The sequence below is a fragment of the Harpia harpyja genome, chromosome 3 (assembly GCF_026419915.1).
Source record: "Harpia harpyja isolate bHarHar1 chromosome 3, bHarHar1 primary haplotype, whole genome shotgun sequence".
NCBI classification, from domain to species: domain Eukaryota; kingdom Metazoa; phylum Chordata; class Aves; order Accipitriformes; family Accipitridae; genus Harpia; species Harpia harpyja.
The window spans coordinates 28137447-28150926 of record NC_068942.1 but is presented as its reverse complement, the minus strand read 5'-3'; the positions used below and the strand labels follow the sequence as shown (position 1 = coordinate 28150926).

General features: G+C 37.7%; 1 protein-coding gene across 1 annotated transcript in view; it reads right to left on the bottom strand.

The window, feature by feature from the left end:
• The window catches only part of LMBRD1 (LMBR1 domain containing 1), an 85020-nt gene that overhangs the window by 16966 nt on the left and 54574 nt on the right, over nt 1-13480 (bottom strand). Inside the window, exons 10-13 of the mRNA XM_052781802.1 lie at nt 10231-10295; nt 9357-9459; nt 8083-8187; nt 6679-6828 (exon numbers count right to left, since the gene is read on the bottom strand). Coding sequence (XP_052637762.1) covers nt 6679-6828; nt 8083-8187; nt 9357-9459; nt 10231-10295 — 423 coding nt within the window. The remainder of the gene's footprint in view (nt 1-6678; nt 6829-8082; nt 8188-9356; nt 9460-10230; nt 10296-13480) is intronic.

Genomic DNA, 13480 nt, shown 5'->3' with positions numbered 1-13480 from the left:
TTCATCTCTGAAATTAAACCTTTTAATTGTGCATAAAATTAATTTGGAATTCAACTTTGGTGATGAAGACACCACAGAAGTATTAGGCTTGCATAATGATACCTAATACAGTTTACTTCTGGTCTAAAAGCCAGATGATAGTATCTGATATACTTAGAAAGCCAGAGCAAAGGAAGACAAATCATGCTGAAGTGAAATATTGAAAACCCAAATATTTCTGTTTAGACATCTCAAGTATTTGGTAAACTGACCCTTTCAGAGACTGCATGAATTCTTTATGTACCATACTTACTTTTGAATAACCGGTGAATAATTTTAGCAGAGTCTCATGCAAATCCTTTGTACTACATTGATTTATTCATACACTAATTCACTTCAAAGGGTCTCAATATCTATTGTACTTACTTTCACCCTCATGATTTCCTAAACAGGAAGCCCTCTGAAAAAATCAGTAAGGGTCAACACCTTTTCTCCTTCAGGTTGAAGAAACCAATTGTCCTTTAAAACCTACCAGAACTCAGTACAAGCTGGCACATAAGACTAAATGTTTCTCTGACAACTTAATTGAGAAAGTTTAACAATATTAAGTAACTTCAGCTTTCACTCTGAATATTCAGGAAAAACAACCAAGTGCCTATCCTAAAAAGCAGCAGTTTGTATGAAATGAAGTTAGCTGCTCGTACAAAACACATAGAAGCCTGGAGACCACTACTGCCTTAGAAGAAACAGATGCGAAAGGAGTACGAGTAGGCACAAGAATTAGGAACTAAAGTGGAACCAAAGGTACGAGGACAATGTGTAGATAGAAACAATAGGATAAGAACAGAAGACATGAAATTTCAATTATTCACTGTACATGTAGCAGTAGTCCACCTCCAGGAGGTATTCCAACTGGCTGTCACCATTACAGCTTACAATGCTCATAGAAAGTGCTTCTTTCAAAAACCCAGCATTATATATTGTACAATTATAGAAGGGCATACAAAAAGCACAGAACAATCTCAATCTTGCCATTTCAAAATTTTGTCTTCCTTATCTTTGTTCATTTTAATTTTTAAACAGTAGGAATTTAAAATACAACACACAACAATAGCTAGACTTGCAGGTTTCCTTTGATAACATCTGTGCTTTTTCCCAGGTCTGATATCATTCTTGTACTCCATAGACACTCCTGTAATTTAAGGCTTCTGACATATCCGGATTCAACTCCAAATACTTTCCACAAGCTCAAGGCACTGGGGTGTACCTTAGTCATAAGATCAGCCTCTTTTTTGCTAGCAATCCCTTCTCTCCCACACAAGGCAAAACTTTGTAAAGGTCCACAGAAAGTTTTCTACCTTTTCACAAAACAGATAAGAAAAAAAAAAGTATTCCAAAAGAGAGATGTAAAGCATTTCATAGTATTAACCCTTCCTAATAAAAATTAAGAACCACATTTGCCATGCTAAGAGGAATAGTAATCTCATTAACTCCATCAGCTGAACACCATTTTCATTTTTATGTAGCTAAAATTTCTAACATTCAAATTTAAGATTCTTTAATAAGTAGTATTACACAAAGCAAACTACACAAGTATTAAACAAAGCTAAAGTAGTCTGGCACAAAGCTAACTCACACAGAACAGTAGTAAGTTGGAAGTTATTACTTATATTAAAGGGTTAACTAAAAACTAACAATATTTATGGCAAGACTCAGCAAGAGTTCAGTATCACTTCATCTAGTGAAAGAAATTAAAGAAAAAAAAAATCACACCTTTGCCAGCACAGAATTGGTTTCTACATGCATGGCTTCTACATCTCTTCCGAGTAGTCCCTGAACAGGCCAAAATCTGCTCCCCTGAGTCCAGTGTTGCGATCCTACTATTTGTCCTGTTTTCTTCCCTTAGGATTCTGAATTTCTACCATCTCATACTCACTGTAGCCAAGACTGCCTTTGATCACTTCTTCCTTGTTTTCAGCACCAGGTCCAAGACAGCATCTCCCTATTTCAGCTCCTCAATTGCCTGTGTCAGGAAGTTGTCACCAGTGCATTCCAGAAGCCTCCTAGAGAGCTTGGGCTCAACTGTGTTGCTTTTCCAGCAGATACCTGGGTGGCTCAAGCCTCCTATGAGGACCAGGGACTGTGAACATGAAGCTACTTAGAGATATCTTCAGGGATCATCTTCCATTTCTTCCTGATCAGGCAGCCTGTAGCAGAGAGTATCACCCATGCTAATCTGCCCTCTAACCCTAACCCATAAGCACTTAGCTGGCTCGCCCATCCCAAGGCAAAACTCCAGGCATTCCCACTGCTCTCTCACATAAAGGTCAACTCTCCCTATGGGCCATGCCAGTCTGTCAATCTTAGAGCCATGGTAGCACCCCAGTCGTGTGAGCTATTTCACCATGCCTCTGATCCCAGTGAGAGTGGAAACCTGCAACTGCATGCAAACTTCTAACTCCTCCTTTGTTTCCCCTGCTGCATGCATTCGTATGCAGGCACTTCAGAGGCACCCAAGTTGCACTGATTTCCCAGAAAAAGTAGGAGAGCTTTGCCCTTAATGCTGTCATCTCAGCACTTCTGTATTAGCATACATACACTTGAAGTAGAGCCTCTTTTGCCCTGCAGGGCACAGAAAATGACTGGACATGGAAAAGATGCATAAGTGACAGCAGAGATGTGTCTACAGAACAATTCCTCAAAATAATTTACTTGGCATTATGCAGTAGAGCACTCAAGTCTCAGACATTTTTAGTATGAGTGTTGTCAGAGTAAAACTCTAGTGTTCCAGTTATCACATCCAGTCCAGAGCTGAAAGCAGGATGCTTCAAGGACAAGCGAGAGACAAACCCAAGTACAGTAACTCAGTGTCTGTGCTTCAAGGAGCTGACACGTTTTGGACACTTAAAATAGCAAGCCATCATATAAAGGGTTAGGTTACAGCCCATTACTTATATAATTTGGTTCCTGCTTATGTTCAGAATCAAGAACGTAAAAGATCTGTTTGCACACTTGGCCATCTAAGGGATACTTCTTGGCCATCTAAGGGATACTTCTTGGCCATCTAAGGGATACTTCTTGGCCATCTAAGGGATACTTCTTGGCCATCTAAGGGATACTTCTGAATTCCTGCTGATGACAATGGAGACACTCAGTGTCCTGCAGCTTAGCTCCACTCCTCCAAATTGTCTATGTGAAGGCTGAGGAAGGAGAGTGACTGCTGCTGCTCTGGCCCTCAACCAGGGAAAAGTAACAGTGTCACTTATGGCAAATGCTGGCCTTCCAATTTCTGTCTGGGCCAGTCAAGTCTTACAGGTCCGCTGGGGAGAAACATCAGCAAGCACTGGTCTGTCTTTCAGATAAATGGAAAAAGACTTGGCCTGATTGAACAGAAACAGCAATTACACTTCAAGTATGGGCAAAGTTACGGTTTTGCTACAAAGCTGAGAAGGCAGCCTCGATGTGGACAGAACTCTTCACCTTTGTGAAAGGCTATAAAGAGACTCACGGCTGTTTAGCAGATGTTACAAAGGTTGTCTTAAAAGATGAAACCAAGCATTCCTCAGTGTTTGAAGAGCTATGCAAGTTGACTAAAGCCTCAGTTGGTAAGGGCACAGTATCCAAAAGAAACTTTTAAAAGTTTCCTACAGACATCATAGCTGAAGACACTTTTGATTAACTGGGGACACATGCTTTGAACACTCCATTGGTCAAAGAGTTAAATAAAGCAAGTAGCCCAGCTCCAGCTAACGTTAATAGCCTCACAAGAGCTCCGATTTTCTACACATATTCACTTATCAGGAAAAGTCAACAGCACTTCAAAGTTAAAAGGTCTCGTCAAGAGTAACAGTCTCCAAAGGAAACAGTTCAAGATTCAAACAGGATTCTAACCTGTCTAATGCATCACTACAGATTTGGGTTACAAATTAGTTTGACACGTTACTAGGTTGGGAATTACTGTAGAGCAAAGAAAAGAGGGAAGTGCTCCTTTTACACATTGTCTTCATGAGCCACCAGATTCTGACATACATGTTTATCAGCCTACTCATCCACCACTAAGCTGACTTGGAATATTGCTTATTTATTGCTTGGTTCTAAGGAGTGTTACCAGTGGTGTTACTTTAAATGATGAAATTGACTGTGGTGTGTGTGAGCAATGACAATGTAGACTGTCCAAGCAAACTGGTGCATACAGCTTCCATCATCAGGAAGCTTGCCATATGCCCAAAATGTATTTCACTTGCCCAGTTCCTGTGTATGTTCCTGGCTACTCCTCAGCTCCGTAACAACCAATTCATAACTCTTAAGAATCTCTTCATTGCCAACATCCACAGAAAAACCTGTCGCTCCTCTTCATTCCCAGTCATCTCTCCTCATTTCAAAACACACAAGTTTAACATCCAGTTATCAGGCTAGTCACACTCAGAAAATGTGTCTGATACAAGGTTTTCAGACAACATCCTCTCAAAGAATCTTTCAGAATGTATTTACTTGGTATGCCAGAAAAGTCCAGATGTATTTTACCCACATACTCTTTATGCTTCACGTTATCTTAACAATAAAAAGTCTCTACCCAGGTTACTTTATGCACTTTAAACACAGCTCTCTAAAATGGGACTTAAGAAGCTAAAGACCCATCTTTAAGGATGGCCATCTTAACCATAATGGTTTTTTATTCCTTAAAATGAAAAGTTGTAGCTCTACTCAACCATTCCAGCTAACCCTTCTTGCAGTGCTGACCAGGATTATATTTCAATAGCTGTTTGAATGACATAAGACCCACCCTTCTGCTGTGCTCCATTCTCTTGACCCTTTTCATTACAAACTATTTATCTATGTTCAGATACTATTTGTCATAAACAGCTAACATGCAAGTGTTTAAGCCCCAATCTTTCTGCCCCCCTCAATATACACACATTTTATCCATAAAGCAAAACAAACTGCTAGCTACCATCTTTATTATTTGCTTTTCTCTTCAATCTTCCATGTTATCTGCAAGCTTTATCATGAAGGACTCTTTCAGGTCACTGAAAGACTTAAAGACTAGCTTGGTAGGATCCTTAATGAAATTGTCCTTCCCACCCTTCCACCCACAATGGTTCTACACTGTAATTAGAGACATACAATCAGTCTACAATATAAAAAAAAACCCAAAAACAACCAACAAACTGCCTTTTGCAGGGACTTGAGCTCATAACTAATTCACATATAGCTATATGGTGTTCTGGGCTACATACAAAGTAATCATGCCAGGAGTTCCATGAAACACACCATAGAAGCAAATCACTTACCTAAACTGATTTTCAGCTTAGTTTCTTGCTGCTATTACCCTAATTCTGACAATTTGAGCCAATTTATAGATGCCTAAGCATGTTTATTTTGTATTAGTTATACCTAGCACAAAATCTAATACAAATGCATTAAGCTTCCTAAATACCAAATATTCAAGTCCTCCACAGTGATTCTATTATTGTGCTTAGACTGATATCAGGATGACCAGCCTCCCATTACCAGACACAATTTAAATATAAAGACAGCAAAAAAGTAGCATTTATTGAATGCTCCACTTCCTGCAGTGACAATTCTACCACATCCACCCAGCACATTTAAGTTGATCAGGTTCTTCCTCTCTAGCATGTTTATGCTACTTCAATTTCTCCTTGTAATCCTTGTGTTCGAAATATTCTGTGTCTACTCTGTTTAAACTGAAAGAATTGATAGCGATAAGTTACACATTTTACTAAATATTTTTGGCTGAAGAAGCTTGGTGAGTGATTGGGTTTTTTTAAGCAGTGTGTTTTCCTCCCAAAAGCACAGCCTTCTGGAAAACAGAAGTATTCCAAATGCTCAAAGCAGCACCCAGTTACTTCAGTCTCATTTACATACCTTCTCCCAACCACTCTGGCTCAATTGTTTTGTCTGTAGGATACCAGATCTTGGTAAACAGCCATCCATAAAACCTCTCCAAATGCTTATTATGTGTACCTTTGAACTTCCCCATAAATATTCAGGGCTCCACTCAAACTAAGATGAAATACAAGAACTAAAGCCTTCGGGTACAGAAGATGAAAGACTTCAAAAAAACCCAAAACATTGAAGTACACAAAAGTGCAATAACAAAAGCAGAGACTAATGTTAACTACTTGATTCTGTAGAAGATATTATAGAACAAGAACTGCTATGAGTCTCATGAAGCTGGACAGTCCAAAGTGTCTGAAATGTGATCAATCAGCACATACTCCGCTTCATTTTGATTATTATCCTCTACTGTACCAAGTTACCTTTGTCATTTCCCACAAATATGCACATAAAAACTATCAACTGCAGAACAACCACATTGCTTTCAGTCTGTAGACAGCCCTACACACTAAAACTAATGCTTGTTGCAGTCACTCAGCAACTTAAGAGTGCCAGTACAAAATCTAGTGGAAGTTAGCAGCTGTTTTATCAAAAGTAGTAAAGCAATACTCAAAGTTTTACACTGTCTGAAGATTATCTAGGAATTAATTTGTGTTATATATAGTACAACCAGTTTCTGGCTTGTGTATTATCAAGAGACCTACTAGTAGTTAAAAAACCTGGCTACAAAGAGTCTTCAAAATTGAGAATGGGCCTGGCTTTAAAAGTTGCTGTAAACAGTACACTTTTGATACAGAAAGTAAGATTTTTTTTTTTTTTTTTTGAAGTATTACATCTCACCTGTACCAGGTATTTTTGGCTTCCATACATTACATATTGAGGGGCAAGACTGTAGATCATATAACTTGTATGAAGAACTATCAACAGGAGTATCATACAGAGAAACAAGAGTGCTTGAGGTCGAGTTTTTCCTCTCCTGATTTTATAAAGCTAAAAAACAGAAAACATACAAATATTAACATAATGAAAAAACTCTTTTTTTTTCCCTGAAGACATTTAAAATCCTCTTTAATTCAAGTAACAGTTTTAAGTCTACTGACAGAAATGGGAGGCTACTAAAATTATCCTCTGGCAACTTAATTCCAATGAGCCAAAGCAGGTTTTCACGTGTATTTACCTGAATTTCAAAGCACAGCTATTTAACCAAATTAACTGTTGTTTGTATTAATAACCCAGAACATCTATAAGCGTGCAGTTCGTAGCATGATTTAAATGGTGTTGCTTATCACTGATAACAAGCTGTGCCTTGGTTTTTCAACAAGTTTTGTGCCCTTCAGTCAAGGTGCAGTGTCATCTATCACGGAGAAAGTTATGAGAGAGTATTCCCAGGCTCTGAGAAAATTTGGACACCACATGGTGGCATCTTTTCCACTTTACACTGCAGGGAACAATATAATCCCTTGTTGTTACCCTGTAGATACCACTCCATTCTGTAATTCCCAAAGGCTCAAACTGAGTACCATATTAGGGTAAAGAAGCTGGCACCTGAAGGGTAGAAGATGGAAGACCAAAACTAACAGCCAATCTCACAACTCGTTGCAAGGACTCAAGGTCACCATGCACAATTTTGGGGTGACACCACATGAAAGGGTGACAGTATTAAAGGGAAAGTAGGCACAGAAGCAGGGAAATATTTAACCAAGCATCACAGGCACGAATGACATACTGTTGAATACAAAGCTGCTTTTTCAAATACGGTAATATATTAATTTGCATCATATTTAGATATGCCATATCATCACTGTACTGTTCTATCTCTTACCAAGCTACGTAAACTTGCTTACCACCTAAAAAGCAAGTCAAGCACTACTGACTGCATGCACATTTCAGATTTTGACCATAAAATTCATTAATACTTCCAGTATATCAGAATTATATGGCTTTAACTTGGAAAAGTCAGAAGCCAAAGTGCCACTGATTAAACACTTGAGTCAGCTGACCGTATTGCTTAAACTAAAACATCAGTTATGGTCTGATAACTTAGCAAAACCAGAACACCTTTCAAAAGCAGTGAAAATTGTACAATAGGCTTCTAACACTCATTACACATACAATGCTGTTTGCAACATCCAGTACTTATGAAGCAGTACGTAAATAATAGCTATTTATTAAATATATTCATTATCACACATTTGTTAAACATCTTACTGAGTGTTATAAGCTAAACTCTTAATTCATATTTACCCTTATCCAGAAGAACCATATACCCATATTTCGAATCCCTGCCATTGAAGTGAAGATAAAGTACATAACAATAGTTGTAATAAGAATATAATCCAGTGGAAAAACCTAAAACAAGAACACAAGCAGTTGGAAAAAAAAAAGAAAATGTTCAAACTAGAAAACAAGCTCTTCCCCACTTAAATCTAAATAAGTAGTTTCTACTTATAGCATCTGAGGTAGTAAGAGTCCTTCCCTCTAAAAGTTTTACATAGCTGGCTCCAAATACAGCTAATATGGCTTGCTGCTAATAGAACTTATACAATTATTCTGGGAAAGCAATGGAGCATTTTTCTTAATTTAAAACTTGCCTTAATTTTGAGATGTTATACAGTTTTAGGCCAAGAAATAATTAATTCCGTTCTGAGAGTACACTTAAAAGAAAGTCTGCAGTGGTAACAATCATTTTACGACTGTATAGGCATTCCATTTGTGAATATTTCTGATTTGCATACAAATTTGTAAATATAAAAATCAAGTTTTATATGCATTAATAACAGCTTGAGATAATACTGCTGCTGAACACTACTTTTCTCAGTAAATTGCAAGCTTAGGCATTCAATAGTTTTAGAAACCATGGGGAAGCAATGCATTGTGCCAACCCATTACACCAAGAATATGGAAAGAACTCAACTAGGGGAGAGTAAAGCACTAGCTTACATTAAGGCTTTTCTTTTTCTTAGCTTACCTATGACTGATTGCCAAATTTGTACATGGCCTTGTTGCCTTCCAACCCTACTGAAGTTAACAGATGTTTGTCCTTATGTAGGGTCTGTTTCAAAGACTAATGCTTTAACATACATAACTGCACAGAGCATAGTATATTTTTCAAGGTGCAATAAATATATTAAAAAATGGAAAAGTGCATTTATCTCACTTAAAGGCCATAAACTATCAAGTACACAAACAACTAGAATGTAGCTAGGGCATGGGAGAAAGTCCATGATAACTACAAGTGATGCCATTCTTCATTGCCACTACATTCTCACCAGGTGAAAGTTAGTTTCAAGCACCACCTTCCTCCAACAACTGGCTTCCATCCACCCAAGATTTTCCTATCAGTATCTAATAACTAAAAGATTGTTAACAAGGAAGTTGCCTTGCTTTTACAGAATAAACATCTAGACAGTTTCGTTTTAATGAATTACTTGGGGAGAAGCATAGTTTGCCTTTTGATAGCTCACCAGAAAACAGAGGGGAACATCCTTACATATGTAGATCACCAATTTGTTACTTACTGTTTGAAGAACAGGTAACAGCATATTCAATGGATTGGTCAGATTAGTTCCTAAAATTATAAATCCCGAGTCGAAACCAGCCGAATGCAGAGCTTTGTCCAAACTACAGTAATTAAGAAAAACTGGGTAAGTACTACAGCTCTCCCAGAGCTTTGTCTTCAGTTTAATTTAAAACAGCAGCTCAAAAAAAGCTGAACTAAGCCCAGAGGCTAACAGCTTTTTCATATCTATATAGACACACACTTTGTTTTACCACACTCATTGCACTTGTCCTATGAAAAGGTATATTGATTTCTGCATCTCCTTGGCATTTTAGCTTTTCCCTAGGTTGGGTCATAGAGCTTATTTGCCCTGTCTGAAAAACTAAAAACGCCAACATTTGAGACCTCTGGTTAGTGTCAATCTTCACTGAAATCCACCAGATTTGCAGCTGGCTATATTGCTTTCAACACCATGAAACAATTACAATGTAATACGCATCATAATGGATTATACATGTCATTTACTGCAAGAGTTTAAGCACCTGGTACCTAGCCCAAGAAGTACCTACATGCATTAAGATTCATTCAAGCAATCAAAATACTTCTGGAGTCTGAATTAAACTTCCTTAACATATATGCTTAATTTCTCTGCTGAGAGAACTGTTTTCAGCAGCATACAGTCAATCAAGCTGAACCATGTCCTTTTTTCAATCTCTTTTTCCACATTTTGCTTACTTTCAATATATACTATTATAATGAGAAATGCAGCTTTAGTTACGGAAACGTAGCATAGAAAAGTGGGATGACTCTTGAAGAAAGCCACCCCTGATTTTGACATTAGAGCAGAAACTATGTAGTTTAAGTTGTTAAGATAAATGCTGAAATGTACTTACTTTGACAAGAACAGAGACACAGTGAAGAGCAGTGCCACTATGATGAAGAACACTCCCCACACAATCTAGAAGTAAAGATTTATTACAATTTAACTGAAAGTGATTGCAGTTGATACAAGTGAAGACTTATCTAAAGTTTCAATAAAGGACTAATGATCTTGGACCACCTCAGAGCTCAAACACACTTGAAACAGTAATTTTTTGGTAAATACTATAGAGAAGTGCCAACAAAAAGTTTACTCCGTCAAACAGGGTTTACGTCAACCATTTGAAAAGTTGATTGTCTAAGATGAAAACCACCTCTTTGCCTTTTGAATACACTAAGCTCAGGATGAAGCGTTAAAAGTACATCATGTGCTATAGTACAATACAGAAGTCTACCTGTAAGTCAAAAGTATCATTAAGAACACAGATGAGATGTTATCTCAAATGAACACAGCATGTAGCAGAAGGTACAACCTGTACTTGCCGTATTATATGGAAAACCTTAACTGTATACATGCATCTGGGTTTAATTAAGGGAAATTAGAGTTTGTTTCCCTTTGCCACCATGCCTGCATGCTCACCTTCCAACAGGAAGCAACCTGTAAACAACTTACAAGAAACATCTCACCTTTCCTGAATGAGAGAGCTCCCTTCTGTAGCACTACTCAAACACTCAATGAGCAAATCACTTGGAGGGAGCCATTTAAAACTCAAGTCACCAAGCCCAAATACCAGGTCTACCTTTTTCTTGCTTCTGCCTGCAAGTCATCTCAGTTACTCATCCGTATTGAGTTTTTCAAAGCTATTTTCAAGGTTCAAGTTACAGAAATCATCAACTTCACAAAGTATTTTGACACAAAGGTTTGTCACCTAGAAATTTAACTTTGAAGTGATGTGAAGACTTGAGAATGGACTAGAAAAAATATAAGATGCTTATAAATAATATTAAGGTAGTAGGAAAAATACTTGAGTTTCAAGAAAATCTAGGTAAGTTCTACTTAAATACTATTATTCTAAAACACCACCTATCCACAAGTGATTAAAGCTAGATGAGATTACTATGACCACATCACTACCACCAGATAAAGGCCTCTCTTCTGGAAAAGATTCTAAAAGACCTTCCATACCCCTTTAGCTGCACTAGGCAAGTCATTTGCCCCACAATCTTCCTTGGGAGTGCATTCAAGAATTTGAAACCCCAAAAAAGTGTAACAGCTGTGGTTATTTAGCCAGCAAGTCATAAGCATAGGTAAGTACAGGTAAAAATTTTTAAGGACCACTATAATTAAATGAAATACTGCTATTGTTTTTAAAATAAGCAATAGCAGGCTTTTTCTGTAAGCTTTTGCACACTAATACAGAACTGCCTGAGATATGAAATAAGAACAGAATTTCTTGGCTAATCCAAGGTGGCATATGAAACACTAAACTAAGTTTACCAGGAGTAAGCGAAGATTTTGTAGACCAACCATATCAGCAGTTAAGCTGGTTTTGTGCATTCAGAATTTTCATGTTTTAAGGACTAGATTAAAATAAGCTAACATCTTAGAGCTAGACAATTTAGTCCCTGAATATAGTCAGAGTATGAAAAGTTTGAGTTTATTTTAAACTGGAGGAATTCAGGCAACTTAACAGCAAGTTTAGAGAACCAAAAGTAATATTCTGATACCTGTACATTCTGTTTTCCCTATTTCCTTCTCATTGTTACCTTTGGAGGAAGCAGCCACCTTCTTTGAAAGGTGGCTTCATTTCTTTCAGTTCTTCTATGAATGGTCTGAATCCAGTAGATTCAGAGAAATAAGGTTGTTCCTTAAGATCTTAATTAAAACACAGGAAAGTGTTTTTATTATGCCTACCAAATACAGCACTTGAGCCAGGGACTTAATTCTCCAAGCTGTCCTCAACAAGAACACCTCCTGTTGTTTTTCCTGGGCTACAAGCTAGTTCAGGAAGATATTCTCCACTTCTTTGTCAGGTTTTCTCTCTCACAGTCTTTTCTTTGGGGGGGGGGGGGGGGTAGGGGATGACATACAAAAGTGAGCCCAGATAGCAAACCCATTCAGTTACAGCTCCAACAGGTTCACTGTATTTTCCCAGAAACCATAGTCACGGAATATGCTGGGGTAAGCATGCTGAACTTCCCAAAACAATAATGTTTTCAAATTGCTAGGCTTGAGACAACTTAGACAGACTTATTTCCAAACTCTATATGCAGGAACACAATGCATGGTCTTCCATACGAATGAGGGAGTTTGAGAGTTTAAATTTTTTTATTAACCTTAAAACTTGGCACACAGCCATCTTGAAAAGGTTAAGAACTTTATTACAGCTGCTCATTAAAGATATTCAGAGTTACAATGCTATTATTGTTCATTAAATTCTCAAGACAAGCTTCCATCTGCAAACTCAAACATAGTATTAGAACATCGCTTATAAAACAGCTCAAATTATGTAGGCCTTATTAGGTATAGATTTACAGACTGATACCAACTATTAACTCGCATATTTCCACATATTTAAGTGTATTAAGATTTTACCTCTCCACAGCAAACTCCCACTAGGTAATAGCCATACAGGAAACAGATGTTTAAAAACAAATAAGACCAAGAGTCTGAAGCTTGCATTACTTCATTACCTTCTGCCAAATATTGCTGGTAGACAGGTATTCATATTTCCTCTGGAATATGTCTGTCTTCTGAAGTGATGCATAACACTCTTAGAAGTAGATAAATGGTTGAAAAAGCACTCCTTTTCCCATGTTAACCTCAACTCCAGTCCCATTAAATACAAGATTGAAAAGGCTTATATTAAAGACCTTCATTCTACCTTAGTTCTTCCTGTATTTCCACAGTGCTATTAAGACTACTGAACCACAAATGATTCGCAATTAACATGAACCTATGTTTACACATTTTCAGAGCATCAGTTGACTTAGGCCTTTCACAAAAGGGATCCTCCTCATGTTCTTACCTAGATTTTCCTCCTACCTCAACTGATTACAGACCAATCGACACCTCATTTCTAGCCTATTAACCAGCAGTTGGCCAACGATTAGGAGAATACCAACACTCAGACTAGTAGTTGAGCTTGCAACTTACACAGTCCAGCTGAGCCTTATCAAGTGGTATCAACCTGAATTAAATTAAAACCATGCCTCCAGTTGGGTATCACTTGGTATCTGGGTAAGGGAAAGAGTAAGTACTCCCCCCCCGCACCCTGCCAAAGCCTAAGATAGGCTAGAAAAAAACCCCAAAAAACAAAAAAA